Source organism: Anastrepha ludens, chromosome 5 (genome assembly GCF_028408465.1).
Source record: "Anastrepha ludens isolate Willacy chromosome 5, idAnaLude1.1, whole genome shotgun sequence".
NCBI classification, from domain to species: Eukaryota; Metazoa; Arthropoda; class Insecta; order Diptera; family Tephritidae; genus Anastrepha; species Anastrepha ludens.
Genome location: NC_071501.1, coordinates 122,655,588 through 122,678,599, shown reverse-complemented (window position 1 = coordinate 122,678,599; position 23,012 = coordinate 122,655,588). Strand labels below are relative to the sequence as shown.

The 23,012-nt window shown below is 36.9% G+C and overlaps 1 protein-coding gene across 1 annotated transcript; it reads right to left on the bottom strand.

The window, feature by feature from the left end:
• Positions 1-5,588: 5,588 nt before the first annotated feature.
• LOC128864882 (uncharacterized) lies at positions 5,589-22,305 on the bottom strand. Its single transcript, XM_054104642.1, has 7 exons — positions 22,272-22,305; positions 20,195-20,332; positions 14,184-14,461; positions 13,824-14,108; positions 10,056-10,251; positions 9,303-9,993; positions 5,589-9,202 (listed from the first exon to the last, which is right to left on the bottom strand). The coding sequence occupies exons 1-7, from the start codon at positions 22,303-22,305 to the stop codon at positions 7,915-7,917; spliced, it is 2,910 nt and encodes a 969-aa protein (XP_053960617.1). The 3' UTR covers positions 5,589-7,914.
• Between the last annotated feature and the right edge of the window lie 707 nt (positions 22,306-23,012).

Sequence of the window (23,012 nt, the reverse complement as noted above, 5' to 3'; positions counted from 1 at the left end):
AGTAACTGATCAAATTTAACAATTACAAAACATGATATGTACGTATGTATGTTCAAAAACAAAAATTACAATGAAAACGCAATGCTCAACATCTGAAACCTGCTCAGCAACTCCTGCCTAATGCCAACAACTTATCCACGAATTACGCTCCACGATAAAAATAATAGATTAATATGTATGATTGTGACAACGCAACGTAGCAATGAATTAAGTCGACAACAGCCGCCAAACATGAAATATTCAGCAAATGAATTGCGGTTTGCATTGCGCAGGCGCGCCGTAAAGCACGTGATATCAACGCATTTTTGGCATGCGATGTTAACGTACGAGCCGTGCAAATATGCCCCACACGCGCACGCACACACACACTCGTTTTCCTAGTTTTGCATGAATATATGTATGTATGTATGCGGGGGGCATGTACTCCCAATGCGAATGCATCGATCACAGCTTGTAAATTCTACTCCGCTACTTACAGTAGGCGCGTATATGTGGATATGTATGCGTATGTGTACATATATGTATGTATAGGGTTTTTCAGTAACTTTTGAACTTTTTTGAATAAAACACAAACGGTTTGACTTTTTTAACTAATTTTTTTTTTATTATCGAGTTTGAACATATACATTAAAGTATGAAATTCTATTTCTTTTGCATAACCACCGCGTGCACGTTTTACGAAGTCCAATCGTTGAACCCAATTTTCGACCACTCTTTTGCATAAATCGGCCGAAATTCCAGCAATTTCGCGTTCAATATTGGCTCTGAGCTCACAAATCGTCGCCGGCTTGTTACTGTAGACCAATGACTTCACATAACCCCAAAACGGGACGGCTTGTTAAATGGACCGTAAAATGGCCGTAATGCTCTTAAAGTAGCAGCAACAGAACGATTATTTTCATAAAAAATGTGCACGATTTGCAATCGTTGCTCAACTGTGTAGCGTTCCATGATGAAATGTATACTAATGAAGTTTACAAATGACAAGCGAAAAATAAAAAATATTGCGTCGTTCGCCCTCCCTATCGAGTTGAAGCGCACCTATTGAACAACCCTATATAAGTATATACACATATATACACAAATGCACGCAGTGACTTTGCAATGAAATTCCGTAGCTCTTTTTGGTATTTGACGCACGCGAATGCAGGCGTGATTGTGCTCGTAAATGGCTTGTTGCAAGGTTGCAAGATACCTCTGCACATATTGTCTCAAATTTGCTAAGGATAATAACCTACCGCTGCAAAAGGTTCAATTCAGTAAACATCGAAACCCACCCTGGCTACTTAAAGAGGCATCCTTTATTAACAATTTAGCACTAAAACGTAAAGCGAATACATCTCGTGAAGAATATAAATCCATTTTTGCTGAAATCGCAGCGAATTACAGAGCCATGGGCTGGAAACTGATCTATACCGACGGGTCTAAGACAGAACAGACTTCATATGCTGTCGTAAAGAGCAAAACAAAATAATAACTTATGGGCTCTTATTCCCATTCTGCTCTATCTTTACAGCAGAAGCAGTTGCAATTTTTAACGCTTTTTTGTATGCAATTCAAAACAAGGGCAAATTCATAGTGTGCACTGATAGCTTATCGTGCTTTTCGGCCATCCAGAACTACAACAACTCTAACTACATAATTGATTTTATAAGAGAGACACTAACTACCAAACCACAAAAAATCAAAATTATGTGGATTCCTGGCCACGCAGATATTAATGGTAATACACATGCTGACCAAATTGCAAAACAAATGAAAATCACCCCTACCATTACAACCAATATCGTCTTTAAACATGACATCTACAGTCTCATAAAACACCAAAGGCAAAGTGACCTCCTACGCGAGTGGAGTATTATAACCATCCCTACTCCTTAGTTAATCCTAAGCGTGTAAAACCAGGTTTTAGTGAGTCAATCCCAACGAATATGGTCACACCATACATACACCTTCGACTAGGCCACACAATAATTACACACGCCCATATATATACTTCAAGGCATTCCACCCAATCTATGCCCGTTTTGCAACTCCACCCTGAGTATAAATCACATTCTGTCTTCATGCCCTAACCTTGCATCGACTAAACATCATTACTTTCGCAACATTGACCCTCTTGAAATATTAAAAAATCCAACCGAAGCCAACATATCTATATTATATAACTATCTCAAAGATACTGATCTACTTCGTCGGATTTAATTGAGCCATAATCAACCTGCCAGCCGAAAGCCTCCGATGCTAACGCTGCACTACTTTTAGTTTGTATAATAATTTTATTGTTATGTAAACCTTTATAAAATAAAATAAAATAAAATAAAAAAAATTTCTTTCCTCCTTCCCAGGAACCTCCTTCGCCAAATAGATGATTTGGAAAAGGCTTATAACTACCAGAATGCAGAACGTCAACGCCTTAGCTACCACAACCAGGCATTGCAATAGCAGCTCAAGCAGTGCTCAGAACAGTTGTATTTCGTAGAAACCAACGAAAGTATTCCGTCTAGTATTCACTCACTGAAACGTTCTCAGTTGAGGCCGCCGAGTGCTCATTGAAGACGCCATCGGGGACACGTCAAGATTAGATTGGAGTGAGCAATTAGATATGCAACCTCTACCCACCATGAACCTGCAGTTGAAGCTTTGGCCAGCTCCCGAGAAAATAATCTATTTATATTTACCCAAACTAATATTTGCATGCATTATTGATTTTACATTTCATTTAAATGACACCTTTGACAGAGTCTGTCACTGAAGGGAGTAGTCAATAATGACATATCAATGCTCAGGATCTATGTAGGAAAATTGACGAATTTAAGTACCACTTTGAGAATTTCCTCATTGACAAGGGCTTGGAGGAGAAGTGCCGATTTTTCTGAGGGAGTCATTGAAATGTTTTGTGAGGTCCAAATCTAGCGTAGATTTATATGTTGAATATCTGTTTGTTGAAATTATTTGTAATAATTGTAAAGTTCTTGTTGGTAATATGTACCGTCCAAATAAAAATGATGACTGTGCCCCACTAGCGAATACCGTTGATAGACTGCAATTTGTTGGTTGAACACTGCTTAAATGTTAACTGACAAAATGAGCACTTTTGTAACACCAATGCACTTCACCAATAGTAGTGCATCTCTCATTCACCACTTTTACACGAATAACTTAAAACGAATTTTATTATATGGGCAAAGACAACGTCATAAGAAAATATTGATGTAATGGTTGCAATTAGCAAAACAAAATTTTAATTTTATTTGTTTGATAGATATTTTGTATGGATATAGAGGAGGAATAAATGGAATTGCAATGGAATAGGTCAAGTTACATTTACACAAACGTGAAAAATGACGAAACATTTATAGAATTCATGAAAGATATCTTCAATTTCGATTGTGCATCAGACGTTAATAAGTCAACAACACTAAGAGGCATCATCATCGATTTGACTTTCTCAAGACACATTACACTTGAAACACTCCCTTTCATTTCCTATTTTTCCTATCATCGTTTATTCTCAACAGAGAATCGGTTCATTACCATGCACACAGGAAGAAGGCATATGCAAATACAAGAATGTGAATTTATATACAAATGCGCATATACATACATATACATACATACATATACATATATGCTCACTCAAGTAGGACAGAGCCAGATGTCGAACGTTGCCGAACGCGGGGGCCGATTGCAGTTCAAGCACATTAGCTTACATTTGCTTGCGTACGGAATAGATTCGTATATTTGATATGTCCATATGATTTGTATGCATCTTTACATATATATTTGTTCTTTTTGAAAATTGCGCGAAATTGTATATGTATATGCATGTTTATATACATATATTGTAGTATATTAGTATACAACATATCTTATAAGGTATGTGGTAAATATTATTGTACCATACATTTTTTCCTTCATATATAATAAAAAAATTAATAATAATAACATTAAAACAACAGGTATTATTAACAAACTTGGTTTTATTTTAAATTCCTCAAGTGAATCAAATTAATAATAATCAATACGAAGGCATATGCAAATACAAATACGTGAATTTATATATGTATATTACATATGCGCATATATGTACATATATACATACGCTCACTTAAGTAGGAGAGAGCAAGATGTCGAACGTTGCCGTTCGTTTGCTTTGTTTGCTTTGTCGTTCGTTCCGCGCTTTCGCTTGCAGTTCATTCAAGGTAACGGCAATGAGCAAGGTAACACTAATGAGCAAAGGTAACGGCACATTTTTTCGTGCGTGCAGCCTGTTAAATCGAATTATAAGACGTTATCACGTCAAAAACTCAGTTAAATATTCATTGTGACTTGAAAGTAAAAAAATTATTTTTCAGGGCTGGAATGTTCTTTACAATCAGAAAACTAAAAAAGAACTGATTGAAAATGCCCACAAAAACAAAGGACATACAAACGGTAGTGTCCTAGACCACGGTTTAGAAACGACATACATACCATAAATGCCATGAACGCGCAAGTGTACTTTAAAATTATTTATAGTTGCTTAATATTATATAATTTTATCATTTATTATTTACATTCCATACTTTTCTAATGCCTTACTTATTTATTTTTCAGGTAGCCACATAAAATGGCTTTTAGATGCTTCAAAAATGTTTTATAGGCCCTTTCTATGGCCGTAAAATACTATTAAATAGTAAGTAGTAAATAATAAATTTGTTGGTTTTTGGAGGGTGAGTTTTAAAAGAGGCGAAATAAATTACTCATTTAATTGCTGACTAGACTTTCTAGAATATTACTAAACTCCTCATGGATCTCCTAATACTTTTGCTTATTATATACGAATGACAAGCTCCCGAACCGTGTTAAAGTACAATGTGTAAGTATTGCCGTACCTTATCAAGTGTCAGCAAGCATCAGGGGATAAAAGTGCATTTACATTTAGTCTTCATGGGGAATTCTGAAACACACAATGTTATATAAATCGCCAATATTGGATTTTTTCACTACTTACCTTATCTGCTAGGTAGTACACCTGTAAAAATCTTTTCACCATACCTTACCATCTATGATACATACAATAATTAAAAAGTAAATACCCGAATAATCGAATTCCTGCATATACATAAATGCATTTGCGTATGTACACTTGATGCTCTAGCCATATTTTTCTATACGGCACAACCAATCCAAATTCATTCACAAGTTCGAGCTCGTATTTCTAGGAGCAAAGTACTTTCATTCATAAAACGACTCTTAGACGCAATAAATTATTATAACTTTTGAGAAGACGAATAGCCCGCCTTAAATTTGTAGTTGATTGCTCCTATCCAAACTTCTTTATACCTTTGACACTCCTGCATGTCCATACATACATACATACATACATACATAGGGGTGTTTGTTCAAATGACCTTCCAAGGCAATGCTGAGCACTTTCGGCAAAAATTGCAACACATTTGCAAGTATTTTATAAGTTTCTATTACGTGCCCATTAGCAGAATGGCCTATACAACATTTTTTAATGTGGAAATCAAATATTTGATTTCATATTCCGCACACATACATACATACCCAAAGACACATCCTTAATTTGAAACAGAAAATTTCATATATAGTATTTATATTTGTATATTTATTTATTGGTTTTTCAGCATTTGCTTTCCCTTCAATGATCAAGCCACAAATCATTAGCTTATCAGACATTCCATTCAATTGAAACTGAGTTTCGATGGCAAATGAAATTTTTTTATAATAATAACTGCCAAAGCTGGATTCGGGTACGGTTTGCCCTTTTCCAAACTACTCAAATGTTAGATTACAATTTCTGCTATTTCATCCATTTTGGATTGTTTTTTTTTATTATTTTTTTTTTTCAATTTACGGCAAATATGCATTTTTCAACTCTTTTAACTGTGACAACTTCAATTAATTTAATGAATTTTTCATTTTCGCTTTTACATTTCTGTTGCGTATTATTTACGACAGTTTTCCACTTCATTTCGAAAACAGAGAAGTTAAGAAAGGGTGAACAACTATGCCATTTGCAATTGTTTCTCATTACTTTGGGGGGCGGGGGTCAATAGTTGTCGTATTTGTGGTATGTAATATATACTAATACACATAAGTTCTTATACATATTTTTCTTCATGCATTCAAGTAAGCCTACACACTTATACATACATATATAAAACAAATGAACAATCAATATTAGTTATATTTTTTTCTTTGTAATTATAATGCACATTCTTGGATATTTAATTCATCAATACAACTCAGCCCAACGCGACACAACCGCCTGCCTGACTGGCTGATTGGCTGATTGGCTGACTGACCGGCTGACTCCAACTTAAGGTAGTAAAGAAAGGTAGCTAAATACTACACAATAATATTCATAAGCTTAATGTTTAGGTACACACTTTTACTATAATTAAATAAATACAATTAACATGAAATAAACTGAAAGTACAGTGAAAATTATAATCTTTAAAGCTAAAATATTCCTTTACATTCACTTTCTTAAGCCTTGGACACACGTTTTTTGCAAGAGTGAAGTGTTTTCACACAGTGAAACACATTAATTATAAGTAAATCCAGTTATTCCTCCTCCTCCGCCTACACGCAAATATTTATTAAGGTGCTACTCCTCAGGTTCCGTATCATTAATGGACTGCTTTGCGGGCGCTAAAGTTCCTAGTTAAGTTTGCATTAGACGGGCCGATTCCATTTCATTGCACACATACATACATTTGTTTTCATACCCCTTACAATATTCTTCGTTTGTGTTTATATTTTTTTCAAATGTTTCAAAACTTTTGCTTTATTAAAAATTTCTGCGCAGCCTGGTGACGCCATTAGTTAGCTTGCCGCTGCCACAAATATCGCATGGAACAATGGAACAATCAAAATAAATTTAAAAGCCGATATTTACATTTTCTCTCTGGTCATACAATTTTCTGGTCTTCAAATTTTCCTATAAATGCAGACGTAATTGGCGCTCATATTCGTCTAATAAATTTTGCTTCGAAAATTTTGTTGCTGGCTAGATGTCGCATTTTTAAATAGAAAGCTTAGCTAATAGTTTCATATGCATGGGTATGTGTTTCACGACACCATTTCATACTCAGAATAAGGCATATATGGGGGTTCCAGTATTTGAGTTGTTAATTGCGCGCGAAACTATTTTCAGCAAAATCAGTCAGAGATAACTAAAAACTCAAATACGTCAGACAACACTCCCGACCTTCTGATGCAGAATCTGCACATGATTAGTAGTGATCCAGGGTGATGAAGCCCCGAATATTAACCAGAATGTTTCCTTCTTATGCATATTTTTAGCAACCAGTAAGTCCATTTGTATGGAAATGCATTCGCAACTTGCGAGCAAAAGCGGAACAGTTGCCATCCAAATTAGTTTCCTTCAGCATAAATATTTCAGTATTAAGATTTCACATCTCTTCGCTGAGCATTCATAACAATGCGAAAGTATTTTTTTTTTATTATTTTTTCTCTCTGTTGTACATGAAACCATCAAAATTACAAGTAATTCATTAACGCTTTCTCATTTTCTCTTCCTTCAAATAAATAAAATTAAATAAAGTTAAGTAGTTCGAGGCTACCCAAATAGCGCCAAATCCCAGCAAACTATATAATTTTGGCCAGTGTGTTCTGTCATGTTTTGCGCGCTCTTCTACCCTCAAAGCAATCACATTTCCAACGCCTTGAGGTGCTGAATTTGCGAAATGTCTGTGCTTTGCCAGTGGAAGAGACACAGTTTATTTAACCTCTTATTGGCTTAAGTTTTTTTTGCTTTTCTTTTTTAAAAAATAAATTACGTTTTTCTGTTGAACGCTTGCTAAATAGTTATTGCAATTAGATTCAGAAGCTATCCTCTTCCTCATCTTCTTCTGCTAATTCTAACGCTTCGTCTTGTCATACCGTTGAGCCGTTAGCAAATATTTCTGTATCATCGGACCAGCTAACTTCCATTGGCGTACCGTTGAGGCTGTTGATTTTGTCGAACAAGATAACATCGTCTTCCAGTGAAATGTGCGAGTTCTTTAGCGACGAGGTTGAACCTGTTGTTGCAGACGAGGTCGATGCTGAGCAAGCATCATCAGATGACGCCGAGCAGCTTTCGTCCTCTGAATTTGTGCCCGACACCATAGCTTCACCCGCGGATTCCTGTATCTCGTGGAATTTCTTTTTAAGATCATGCACGGAGGCGTGTGTGGGTAACGACTGCATATCCAATCGCTCACCCGAATTCAACTTGGATGTGTCGCAGGTGATGAGCTTTCGGGCGGCTGCGCTGGAGTTTGGAGTGTGTGGAAAAAACGAGTCATCGTGTCTGCCTGCCAATACCAGCTCCTCGTCTATTTCTGAACACATCGTAGATGTTCGTGGATGTATCGCATTTTGATGCGGTGAACTCGAACTAACCGGTTCCTTCCAGTTGATCAACTCCAATTGATGCTGCTTCCATGCACTTGAGCTGGAGCTTTGACGCAATAGCCGTTTGCCGCTTTTGGTGCCCACCGAGCCGGTGCTGAGCGCACCTGCACTAGCGTTCACTGGTTCGGTGCCTTTAACACTCACCGATTTGGAGCGTGTGCGCGAGTGCGGACGTTTGCTGAACTCGGTTCGCACATCGCTGGAATGTCGTATCACTGTGGTAGCAGACATTGACTGCGAGAGTGGATTGGGTCCCCCACTGCTATTACCATTGCCATATGATGCACCGCTGCCGACACTACTCAAAGATGTATTCATGGCGCTGGCGCCTCCGGACAACTGCCGACGTGTCGAAGGACTGCGCTCAACTGAACGAAAAGAACCAGCGCGTTTCACCATTTTCGATGCGGCTGCTTCGGGTGTATCGTCGTCCATCTCTAGCACCCACGACACGGAATCAGGCTTTTCAATTACACCCTTGACCACAGGCGATGTGGGTGGCGAAAAATCGTCCATTTGTATGCTGGCCATTGATAAACCGTTCATCAGCTGAGAACGATTCAGTGAGTGAATACTAGATTGAGTGCTTGCGTTGTGCGATTCCATTGCGGAGAGCTCATGCAATTTGGTTTCCACGATATGCAATTGCTCTGAGCGCTGCTTGAGCTGCCATTGCAAGGTCTCGTTATCGTAGCTGAGACGCTTTCGTTTTACCATTTCGTGGTTATAAGCCTTTTGCATGTCGTCTATTTGGCGAAGGAAGTCCCTGCAAGGAAAGAAATTGAAACATTAATATATGATTTTAAAAAAATGTAATGAAAATAAAAAATTTATTTTCCATATTCAAATATTTCCCTCATACTTACTTCTCCTTCTCCGACTTGATGTCAAGCTCTGATTTTAGCATCTCCATCATCGACTCAAGCTTGGATATTTTGCCTGTTAGTACGGCGCGCTCTTCGGCATCTCGCATCAATTTCTCGTTTTGTTTGATCAGCTTCGAAATCTCTTTCTGCTTCAACTCCAACACACAGTGTAAGCTGTCCACCTCGCTTTCCAAGCGCGCAAACTCCGAAGTGCTAGAGTTACGTGGTGAGCTAATGCCGCTACTACGGTCCAAGCTCTCATTGAAACTGCGCTGAGATGACCGCAAAACCGAAATTTCCTCCTGCGATAAATTCAATTTATCACGCAACTCACGTTCCCTATTTTCGTTGGAGGCTCGCAGCGTTTCCACTTCCTTCGTAATAATTTTTATGTGCTCATGACACTGCTCCTGACGTTCTGTGGCAACTTTTAAATGCGTAGCGTAGGAATTTTCCGTACTCTTCAGCTTTTCACGTAACTCTTGCTCAGAAACCTCCAACGCACTGAAACGTTCCTTCAATTTCGTTTCACGTTCGTCGGCTGCGCAGAGCTCTTGTTTTTTCTGAGAGAGTTCCAGGCGAAACGATTCTATTATACGTTTATGCTCCAAATTTTTTGCCTCCAATTGTGATTCGAGTACATTGAACTTCTCTTGTGCAAAAGCTTGATAATCGGCTAGATTGGCTTGTTCTATGGAACAGAAGAGGAGAGTTTAGTTAAATTATTTTCAGGATATCTTATGCAGAATTTACCTTTGTCCAATTCGCAGCGGTGAAATGCTTGCAGATTTTGCTCGCGCTGTAAATAATAGCCTTCTTTTTCACATAGTTGATCCTGTAGCTGAGCACAGTTGGTTTTCGCTTCATCCAGCAGCTTCAGTGTTGTGCTTAAACGTTCCTCAATTTTGTGTTTCTCGGTTTTTACTCTCGGACATGCGAATGCATCCAGCTGTGAAGTGAGATAATTAAAATGTTACGAAGCCTTTCTAGCATAAAATTCGATAAATCGGAAATCCGTTAAATACGTTTTTTATTTATCGAATATTTTCGTGTAAATTATTTTCTTCTTTCGGTTTTTGATATATTTTTAACAGAAATTTTAATAATTCTTTTTCTTAGTATTTAGTTCAGTTTTTTCTTTGTATTACTGAACGAAATATTAACAACTGTGACGTTTACTTTATAGTGCAATGTTTCTTGTAGTTCTTAGTCGTGAAGTCCGATACGCCTTGAGTCCGATATATCGAGCGCTATGCCTAGCAGACTCTGAGCTGTTTGGTTTTGTGCTTTTTACAAATTGGCAGTAGATGAAATTTTGTCTCTTCTGGAGCGTGGCGATGAAAGTGCAGATGTTTGGAGAGATTCTTAGCCACCAATTGAACATGAAGGACAAGACTCAGATGAGAGCAGCGACAAATCGGACGAAGAAAATGATGCGAATCTGAACAACTTAGGGCCTAAATTATTACAGACTAAGTGCGAACTTCGGCGTTTACACACAAATATGATAGTTCATCTAGATACATAACAGGTATTCAGCCATAAATTCCTCAAGGACCTGCATCACACGAGTCCTCATGGAGTAATGAAATGGCAGGTTAGGTTAGGTTAGCATGGTTGCCCAGAAAGTGGGCCCACTTGGACGAACAAATCAAATTCATCCTTTATGATACCATTGCAAGGGAAATAAGGTGAAGGAAACCGATAGTACGAAAGAAGAGGGTAGGGGGATTACGAACGGTGACTGATTTGCCGTTGTGTTAGCCGCTTAATGATGCTTACGAAGTTCAACCGATTTTTGATATCAAGTGAGAGAAGTGAGAACCGAGATGCCGAAATCTTAGTCCCGCGGGAGCAGTGCAGCTAATTAGAAGAAGGTGCCGTGGTGCTGAGATGATTCCATCTCATCTTCAGGACTCGAAATAATTCGAAGTCCCACCACATGCACACCTCGCGGATAGCGATCTGTGAGGATACCCACGAAATTTGAGAGCTGAGATTTTGTTATCCTCGGAAGATCCCTCGAACACTTCCGATTCACACGTGTTCAGAAGGATTTCAAAAACTTACAAGTTTGTGTACTTGCCTAGCGCTCACTGAGTAATGGAATGACAGATTATGAACCACTTTCGGATTAAAAAAACAAAGGAAAATTTTACTGCCAGCTAAGAAAAGAAAGCAGATTCCAAACTTTACTTGTACTGCAATACTTCTGCCCACAAACACCATCAGAAAAAAGTTATAATTGAAATGGTTGTAGCATTTTCATTAGACTGCGCAGAGAAAAAAAAACGCTGATGGTTACTGAAGATGAAGACGGTGACCAGCTTGCTAAGGCAGGCACCCGCTTGCCTAAGATGAGTACGTCGCACATATGTCCGCACAGATGTACTCTGTGTTTCGAAGACGGAACTAGACGAGGAACTAACTCTGGAAGCACAGCCTATATGGCAAGCCTCGACCTACCAATGGCAAAAATGTTGCTACGAACTTGCAACACGAAAACAACCAACTTTATTTTATCACTCCCAAGGAAGGAATGTAAAATATTGGTTGAAGTACTGATGGGAAACTGTCTCACTCCATATCACGCAGCTAAGAAGAAAGGGGTACGTTAGAATACCTCCTTTGCCACTGTCCTGCTCTTAAGAGAACTCGTTGTAACTGCCTGGGATCGGTACACTTTTCATTTCACTTTGAAGCAAACTGTTTATTAAAACTCGCCAAGACATGAATCACGAACTATGCTTAATAGGACTCCAACAACTCCAGACACTTGAAGTCTATGTAAGATCTATTCAGATCAGCCAAATATACCTAACCTGACCTTCCAATGAATCTGGCCGTATGAAGTCAATGGTGGCTGAATATTGCAATAAACCGATTGTTAAGTGAAACAAAAATTTTGGAGACAAGAATCCAGCCAGCATGGCTCGTAGCGTTCGCCATTCACAGATGATGTCCCCAAATTGTGGAAATAGCGCTGTTCTCCATAATCGATTAATGTTGACTTGTCAAACTTTACTGAACAGAAATGTCAAAACAGTTTGCCGTTCTTAGCCATCAAATCATATTATCGATATCGAAAGTTCTCATACAGCTAAAAAACACCCGATATACCGGTTCTTTTTTCAATATTTTGAAAAATTTTGCTAAAATTTTAACCGACTTATGGCGCAGCTATGGTATGGGGCCAATGTGCATAGTTCATTATGAAGACACTATAATTAATGCATATATAATATAATTTTCTTACTATTGCTATTAAAGACTTCACGAGGTTATTTTCCAGATCGGCTCTGACTATAGCATACGCGGATGATATAGTCATTATAAAAAATGCAAGATTGGTAGGACTGTAATAAACACAAGCAAAACCAAATAAAGATGTTATTTTGAATAGGATTGCGCTATCGAGAGATGATTAACGATTTTTTATAACCGGAATTGGATGGTATTGATCTGGACAACGTTTATTTTCAACAAGACGGCGCTACGTTCCGCACAAGCAACGAAACTATTGATCTTTCACGGAAAAAGTTTCCGGACCGTGTTATCTCTAGAAGAGGTGATCACAATTAGCCACCGAGATCTTGTGATTTAACACCTTGTGACTTTTTTCTTTGGGCCCACGTGAAAGAGAAGGTCTACGCCAACAGCCTAGGGTCGACCTCAAAGATGGAATTCGCTATCGAGGACATAGGGCAGTCACTTTGCAATTCGGTTAAGGAAGTCCTGTAGACGTGGTCGTGGTGGTCATTTGCCTGATGTTATTTTCCACTATTAACGGCATACCATCCTCTTTATAATGAAATAAACATCCGATCATTTATATTAAATAAATAATAGCATTTTTCTTTGAATATCAAAATAACACCTCTGTTTGGAAAACCCTATACTTATATTGTATAATGTAATATTTTATGATTTTTATTAAACCTTATAAGGCATCTTCTTTTCATTGCCAAGCCACTCCAAAAAAACTTAAAAAAATTTCCAAATACCATCGATCCACCTTAATGTATATACATACAGGTGTATATGCACATAGCCAAAAACAGTTTTAGCATCGCACAAAGCACTTGTCCTTGAAGTCCGCTGAATTCGCGTATCTGGTTAAATACAAACAGACAAAGGCATTTATTTGTACCTGTGAAAAGTATTCAAGCGAAATGTGGAAAATATTTGCGATGTGCGAATAGTTTTCGGTTTCCCAATTTTGTGTAAATTTGTACATAACATAAGTACCTGTTTTCGATCCAAAAACTGATGAGGAAAAATTCTGATTTTTTTTTGTCAATGACCCTTAGACGCAATAAATTAAATTACTTTTGAAAAGATGAAAAACCCGTTCCAAATCAATAGTTAATTGCTTCACTTCAAAGAAAGGTTACAAACTTCTTCTAACTTTCACAAAAGACACTCCTGCATACCCATACATACATACATACCTATGTATGGTTGTTTGTACAAATGAGATGCATCAAAATGTATAGAAGTGTTTTTGTATCCTGTACTTACATTGAACACCGCATACTGCAGCAAAACGCCCAAAGCCTCGATGCCTTTGTTGCGGTGCTCTTCCTGTAATTCCGTCTGCTCCAGGTGCCGCTCGATTGCCTCATAGTCCAGTCGACCGTTACACGAATGTCGATTCAAATGTTTCAAACGCTGCAGCTCCGTCGCATCCAGTCGCTCAGCGACTCCGGTCGCTGGCACAGGCGCTTCCTCAGCCGAGCGTTGTTGTTGATGGGATTTCGGTAGCAAAGCTTTGCCACGCACCGAGAGCAATTTCGATTGAGATTTCTGCGCAATAGAAAAAGTTTTTGATAAATAGAAACTCATGCATGTAGAAAATCAATACCGGGGCTCGTTACTCACTTTTTCCAGCAACGTTCCACCGAGCACTGTGGCACTAGAGCCGGTAGTTGTGGACGTTGCTGACTTCTTGCCATGATGTCCTAGGATGGGCGATGGGGTTTGTGAATTTGTGCGTGTTGTTGTGGTTGTTGTTGTACCATTAGTTACAGTTGTTGTTGTGATGCTATTATTGTTATTGTGATTGATTTCATGCAACTCTGTTGGTGCATCAGTGTGTTTGGCATTTTTATTCACCGCACTGCCGATACCACGATTTTGATCTGCAAGAGAAGACGAGAAAAAAGTTCAGTAACGGCGCAGATGCAGTATGAGGTCGAAGAGAATTGCTCACACTTAGGTTATGATTAATTATTTTATTGTAAAAAAAATGGTTTTATAAAAACAAAAATATAAAAAAACAAAAAATAGAAAAAAATTAAAAAAAAAATTGAAAAAAAATAAAAAAAAATTAAAATATTTTATAGCATCGCAGGGTTGGAAGAATTATTTTAGTAAAGTTATTTTTGTATTTGGTTTGGAGCCAAATAAAATTGGAACTATCTAAGCTTTAATTATTAAGCAGAATAAATGCACATAGAACATGTACAAGGTGGCGCAAAATTAATCATCTCTCCGCAGATTTATAATTCTTGCAAATAGCGTCGTACGCCCATCATATTTGACACTTGTGAAGTAGGCAGCTACAGTATACAAGCAGACAAAGGAGGGCGTAAAGGTCAAAATAAAAATTTCCATTACTCAAAATATTTTGTTTACCATATATTTAGTAAAGAAGTTATTCAACAACAAAATTGGTGGATTAATTTTGCGCCCCCTTGTATAGGAAATAGAGTAGAATATGCTCGACAGTAATCTGGACCAAGTCACATGGGGAAATAATTCATTTTTAAAACCCAATTAAGCAGTCAACCTTAGGACTAAACCCACAAATTTGTATTAAGGTCGGCTTGAAACTATCGTAAGAGATCACTCCTGTACTTGAACTGTTGCCATTTCTGTGAATCCGGCCACGTGTGTGCTCAGCAATCGCTTTGCTAGATAGTCAAGTGTTTAAATTCATTAAAATCAGAATAAAAGTACGAAAGCTTACAGATCTCATTCAAAGTTGTAGTAGGAGCAAAATTTTAACACTGAAAATGAGTACATTCTGGGGTGATTGCTTAGAAATAATATTTTTCAAAACTCTTTTATTTACAAAAAACTCAATTTTCGAAAGTACATCCCAGTTGGTGTTGCTCACATAAATCTTAATATTTTCCCAAATATTTTACTGAAAGTCTTAAAATACATGCAATTCCGATGGAAATACAGTACTGAGTTTATTTCTAAGCGGTTATTTTTTATTACATATTTTATTAATGTGTGGAATATTAAAAAAGGCTCAAATTCCTTTATATTTAAAAAAAATGTATTAAGCAGCATACGTACTTATAAATCTTCACGATGTCTTATGAGGACATTTTAAATTAGATGGTTGAACTTTTCAAATCGCTTCAATCTTGTTTAAGCAGATAATCTAACATTTGAAGTTGTTTTTGTTTTTCTGTTTTAAAATTGGTTTTGATTTTTTGATTTGATCTTTTTTTCTTTTGTTTTGCATTCGAAACAATTTTCCTTTTAGCAACGAACACACAAATAAATTCATAAAGAATTAAGAATAAAATTTCTGGGACAACCAACATCGAAGTGAGACATTTTCTTTTAACCTTGAAGTATTGTAATATGCACAGTGAAACCTTTCTTCGACGAACAAAAGCTGACTGACGGTGAGGTGTCCAAAAAAGGTGCCGCCGAAAAAACTTTGGTACAGAAAAAAAGGGAGATGCCCGGTTAATATAGATGTACGTTACGAGGTGTTACACTATATTTGATTTTATTGTTTTGATTTTATGCATTTCGCTGAATTTTATCGACGAAGTATCATAGTAAGTGCAAGTACGGAAGTGTAAGTACGGAAAAAATATAATTCCTAACAAGATGAACTACTTTGATATGAATAAATGTAAGTCGTCCAGGATTTTCATTGTAAAAAGGCAAAATGCACTTCCAAAACATAAATATTTTCATCCACACACACATCCCCATACTTATAGGTACATATGTAGATATAATAATACAGCAGCATAAGCAATGAAATTTCCAACACATTGCGTGCGAGTTCAGAAAACCAGTTGGTGCACTATTTTGAAAATGAAAAGCGCAAGCCAAGCCAAGGAAGTCACAAACCTTTAGGCAACGGAAGGAAACTTAAAACTCCACCAAATATCTTCAAGCCTCAAGGTTTCTTTGGCAATTAAGAAACGTACACACGCATGCACATACAAAAGTGGACAAAAATCTATGAATGTACCTATGTGTGTATATGGGTGTACACATGTACGTGTGATAAGCGATGAGGTTCGACTTTAATTGGTGATAGCCACATAAGGCATTCAATGCCCAAAAACCAAATCAAAATTACCATAAAACTATGGAGAATTAAACATATGGACAGCAACATTACAACATTAAGATAGCAAAAGACTAGTGAAACCACCCAAATGCGTGGGCAATAAATTAATAAATAATTTCTATGATAATGAAAAACTTGAAGAGCTATTTTAGAAATGCAATTTTATGCAATTAAAAGTGAAAAATAGATGCAGTCATGAGGAAGTTAACTTTTCTTCCTGCTTGGCGAAGCTACACCATTTATGTGAAAATAGCTTTTAGTTGAGACTTCAGCCAAGTTCATTACGACTATAGAATTCGTAAGAGGAAGAAAAAATTAGTTTTAAATTAATTTACCACCTATGACTTTATGCAGAAGTTTACAGCTCACTTTTACGTAATTTGATCGCAGTTAGATATAAAAATGTGCATGTGCAGATGTGTGTATGCTATAAGTTATCTGCATTCACGAGGGCCGTTCAATAAATCCTTAAAATAAGAGTTCGTTTGCTGGGTTTTGTTAGCAATTTTGGTTTTCTAGTTTTCACAGAATTTTTCCGCTTTTTTGCAAGGTATACGAAATTTATTTCACTATATTCAATATTTACAGATCGCCAAAATAATTATCTGTGTAGGAGGAGCATTAACTCGGAGTTCTGTTCTGTATTTTTGAGTCTGAAACTGAGAAAATCCCTTACAGAAAAATTTATATTCATCACGAGATTGAATTTCTTCCTTTAAAACGTGCACAAGAGTTCATTGTTTCTCCTTTCACGTTTAATACATTTTTCGATTAAGATTTGTTCGGTATTATAGAAAGTTTATTATTTTTGTAACCAAGTTTAGATTCTTAAATTACTCGATGTGGAAGTTGACAATTTCTAAGGCCAAATTGTGAATATAATTGTATGTTGCAATAATTACAAATTTTATTTAAAATATTTTCGCCCTGAAAAACTAAAACTAAAAAAAATTGAGTTTATCTTAATAAAAAAAATCAAAAAATATTCGAGCCCGGCTGCTTTGGAGGAAATCATTTTTTTTAATGTCTTAAAATTGAAAATTACTATTAATTTTAGAATCATTTGCTTAATAGAACAGTCGCAAACATAAAAGCAAATGTGGTGATGTGGTGTAGGTGGTGTAGGTGGCGTAGCAGCTGAAGTTGCTCGCATGATGAAAATAGGTGTGGTATTTAGCAGACCGTTATTCGGCTCTGGGCGAATTTGACAGAATCAGATGATAGGTTAACGTAACTTGGGATGTGTTAACCAAATTTAGCTTGTGTTACTGATATACGAACAAAATCAACCAACGACACTTCGCTGCCGTCTGAAAAACGACTTATTGGATGAGTGTGGGAATAGATATGAAATTATCGTGCAAAATTCGGCTGCCAAATCTTTTGTTACGTACCAGCTCAAGTTCCCCTCACAATTTACTTCTTCACCTTAGTTAATGACCAAACACTGTAAATCTATCATTCATGATCATCCTTGCGCAATTTTGTTTTTCACCATAGCAGATTGGCCAAACCTCATGATGAAAAGATCGCAATTTAATCGATCATCCTTGGTAATCTAACTTCCGTGTAGCTAAGAGATTTAATTCTTAGTTCTCCTGCTTAGGAGTCAATGGTGAAGAAGTTGTTATGAAATGTTTCTCCTTTTTATTATTGACAATAACTGAGTATTGCGGCCGCCGTAGACGAATGGGTTGGTGCGTGATTACCATTCGGAATTCACAGAGAGAACGTTGGTTCGAATCTCGGTGAAACCGAAATTAATAAAAACATTTTTCTAATAGCGGTCGCCCCTCGGCAGGCAATGGCAAACCTCCGAGTGTATTTCTGCCATTAAAAAGCTCCTCATAAAAAATATCTGCCGTTCGGAGTCGGCTTGAAACTGTAGGTCCCTCCATTTGCGGAACAACATCAAGACGCACACCACAAATAGGAGGAGGAGCTCGGCCAAACACCCAAAAAGGGTGTACGCGCCAATTATATATATATAACTGAGTATTAATTGAATTAAGTAAATGGTAGACGCGCACAAATCCACTTAGTAGAAGCGGCGGCAGTGAGTTAAGGGGTAACACCACTGTACACGCGTAAAATAAACACGATTTTTAAAGAATTTTTTTGTATAGAAGGAAAGGGAAAACAATCACTCTGATTTGAGAAGTTATTACTTATATACTAAAATACAAAACTACAAAGTTTGATCGAAAAATTTTACAAAATGGCGGCATTGGAGACATTTTTTTAATGTGGTTTCTCTTGAAGGAGCTCCGCGGCACGCAGCACAGAGGGTGCAAATTTTAATCTGGAACAAAGAAACATGTTTTTTCTTAATCTAAATAAAAATAGCTAGAGAAACACGTAGGGGATTTAAAAAATATTTATTTTTGTGGAATTAGCAAGCATTTGAAGGAAAAAACTCTATTTTGGTCTAAAAAAACGGCACTTAAATAATTATAACAATCGTTTAAATAAATCTAACGAAAATCCCCTACGCTCTTCTCTTAAGAAGGTTATTATACAGACGTAGTGAAAAACCTGATTAAAAATATTTAAAATTGTTTGAGTTATGCTGCGTGCCAATTTCAGAAAACGTGTTTTGAGAAAAACGCGTTTAAAGTTTGGAAATTTGGAGAAGTCGTTAGGTAGCAGTCACTAACGCTTGGTAAAAAGCTTAAAATATTTATGAAATAAACTTCGGTAACGTATAAAACTTTTTGTTCTGTATTTTAAAAGGTTCAAAGAATTTTTTAAGCTTATAAAAAAAAAATCAATTTTTTGAAATTTCTACAGTGGTGTTACCCCTTAAGGTAATCAAAAAATATCTTTCTTTTACACAAACCACATATTTTGTTTCATATCAGAACTTGTTGAACTACCCTCATATTGCAAAATTTTCGCGCGGTTTCACTGATTCAGAAACACCATCAGTTGCAAATACCACCGTTTAAAAAAAGAAACGAATGAAGCGAGTAGTGAGATCCCACAATTTTATTATTATTTTTTATCATCAGTTGATATTTCATATAATTTCATATTTACCGATTTCATTCAAGAGTAGGACTTAAAATTGCGAGTCAGCATCGGCAATAGTTGAAGCAGCACTTAAAAGATACTAAGTTGAAATTTACTTATAGTTACAGTCACAAAGAGTCAAATAATGTCTAACTATGGCGGTTACGCTTCTATTAGACAGACCTTCGGACTACTTTAAACTTGAATTCTGTTACCAAAAGGGTTAATTTGTTTTACTTGCTTTTTATATGAAAAATGTGGTGTGAACCATATTTTATGATAATCTCTTTTCTATTCTTTTCAAAATTATAGTATGTAAAGGGTCGTTCAAAAGTGCCGCATATATGTCAGTAGTGAATAATTCCTAGACCTTTTCTATGTAATCTTTGACATTTTTCAAGCACACAGGTGTACAATACGCGATAGAACAACGCGTTAAAATTATTGAAGTTTTTTATGAAAATAATCGATCTTTAAAAGCAACAAATAATCGTCCGAAATAAATTCCAAGAAACTGGTTAGTGTCGAGTGTGGAAAAAATACTAACAGGCCAAAAACTGGGCGTTGTATTGAGAATACTCGTACTGCTGCTGTAGCGCAAAGTGTTGCTGAAGAACCTTCAACATGGACGTCTCGACGTTCTCCGCAATTAGGCATTCATAAATCGATTGTTTGGTGGATTTTCCTGTGGGCGTGAACAATTAAATTATGTTTTTTCGTATTTTGAATAAAAATAGTGACACGTGAAAGGATCTAAATAGTTTCATGTTTCGTTTTAAAGCAACATCTAAACGCGTATTTTGTAAGCGTCCTTATACGAGTATTTATACTGAAGGAAACTAGGAAACTGTTTCTCTTTTGTTCGAAAGTTGAGAATGCATTTCCCTACAAATGTTGTTACTGCTTTCTAAAAATATAAATAAGAAGGGAAAATTATATTTCTGGTTAATATTCGGGGTTTCATCAACATGCGAAACTACTAATCATATGCCGATTCTGAATCAGAAGTTTGGGAGTGTTGTCTGGCGTATTAGATTTTTAGTTATCTCTAACAGGTTTTGATGAAAATGTTTTCTCCCAATTAACAACTGAAATAGTGGAACCCATATATATGCAAATCTGTGCATATTAAATTATTAGCTAAGCTTTCTATTTAAAAATACGGCATCTGGTATTTCGTGCACTTTTGCCCATGCGCCGGTTTGAAATTTGCAGTTTATAGTCAGAAACCATAAAATTGAAAATTTGTACACGAAAACGTTAGTTCATAAAGTACATTATGATTCGTTCTTTTGGGCAATACAAATATTTTTAAACAAATCTCTTTCTACTTTCTGATAGTCTACAAAGAGCGATTAAAAAACATCACTCCACCCTAGTATGCCTACATAAGTACATATACGTTGCATGTTCTTGTTCTAGCTGAACAATTGCCTTTCCAAACTTTGATTCACATAAAAATATTACTACAAATATTCCAAATTAATGAGAAATATCTAAAGATATTAGGATCGAAATTGGTGTGAGTACACCGATAGTTATAAAAGTTCACGGACAACAATTTTCGCCCAACTAAACCATCCCTCAATAAAGAAAATCGAAAAGCTGAATAAAACTAAATTTAGTCTAGAAACTTCTTACTCTAGACAAAATATTCGCGGTTCAATTGTCTTTGCTGCCCCTTTCGACTTAACAATTGCGTTATGAAGTGAGTTGCTGAGCGGCAGGATGCGACGGAGCTGCAGCTTTTGAAACATTCGAATCGACATTCGTATAACGGTCGATGTTCTATGAAGCGATCGAGCGGCACCTGAAGCAGACGCAACTGCAGGAAGAGCACCGCAACGAAGGTATCGAGGCCTTGGCCGTTTTGCTGCAGTATGCGGTGTGCGATGTAAGTACAGGATACAACAACACTTCTATACATGTTGATGCATCTCATTTCTACAAACAACCATGCATATGTATGTATGTAAGGATGTCTTTTGTGAATTCAGAAATAAGTTTGAAGGCTGCCTTTGACACGGATCAATTAACTACGAATTTAGGGCGGGTTATTCGTCAAGTAATTTATTTTATTGCGTTTACGGATCCTTGCAAAAAAAACTCTTATATTTATGGTTTTTCCAAATCCGTTTTGGCGACAAAAGCACGTGTCAACAACTGTTTCTACACAAAACAGACAAATGTCATTGTTTGTATGTAGCGGATACTCGAATCCAAAACACCCCAAGGACAAGTGCTCGCGCGTCAAGTGCTAATTAAGTAATACCCACTAAAACACAATAGCTGTGCTAGTGGCTGGGCAAAATATGCGCGGCTCAGTTGTCCTTGCTACTCCTTTCGGCTTAATAGCTTAACAATTGCGTTGTTTTTATGTGGTGACTACCGAAAAAACCTTTTTATTGAGGCAAAGGTGCAACTATAAAGGGTATAATCAGTAGAACAACTGATCTTTTGTTTTTTTCTTGGGAAGTTCTATTTTAAATGTACAAGTGATCTGTTTCTTTGTTTTTGTTTTATGTGTTTCTTTACCTCCTGTTTGCAACGGACTACCGTTTTGATTGTACTATTGCCATAATCTTACGCGGATTCATGGGACGGTGAAAATAACTTTGCATTACCTGCAGAACTATAGAGTATATAAAGCCAAGCCATTGCAATGGCAGCTCAATCAGCGCTCAGAAGAGTTGCATTTAAGTCGTTCTAAGTTAGTGAGTTTTTCATCGAGGGCCAACAAAGAAATGGACGATTTATTTTCACCCAAGTCACCTGCGGTTGAGGATTCAACCGAAAAAGAAGATGCCGTTTTGTGGGTGGACGAAGGCACTGGTTCTTCTCGCACAGTTGAGCGCAGTCCTTCGACACATCATCCGTCGTCTGGAGACGCCAACACCATGAATAGACTAAGATGTGTTCCAATAGACCGACTGCGTTCACCAGGAGACGAGGAACCTGCAGTGACTCAAATCTTTAGCACAGCTCGCGAAGTGCACATTGAAGACGCGATCTGGGACACGTCACAATTAGATTGGAGTGAGTTATCCACAAACTCAGAGGACGAAAGCAGCTCTGCGCCATCTGATGTTGGTTGGTTGGAAGAAGAGGGCATTTGGTTCTACACAGCCTACAGCCATAAATGGTACGCCGATCCGATTTAGAATGGAATGGCGGACCAAAACTGAACGATCTGTTGCGAATATTGCTGCTGTAGCGCAGTGTTGCTGTAAACTTCCTCATTTTTTTTTTGAGATTTATTTAATGGGCTATAAAACTGCATGCTCGGAATAGTTGTAAAGAATTTGATTAAGATTTAGAAAGATTTAAAATAATTTGTTAAATTTCTGTAAGTTTTGCATAAAGTT

Excerpts from the sequence above, each read along its gene's own strand:
- LOC128864882 (XM_054104642.1), bottom strand. The coding sequence starts at position 22,305 with ATGGCTTGGCTTTATATACTCTATAGTTCTGCAG. Across the intron at positions 14,462-20,194 it reads CAACGCCCAGTTTTTGGCCT|TCTCGTCTTCTCTTGCAGAT; the intron begins GTTAGTATTTTT and ends ACTGAACTTTTT. Across the intron at positions 10,252-13,823 it reads TGCAGTATGCGGTGTTCAAT|CTGGATGCATTCGCATGTCC; the intron begins GTAAGTACAGGA and ends CTCACTTCACAG.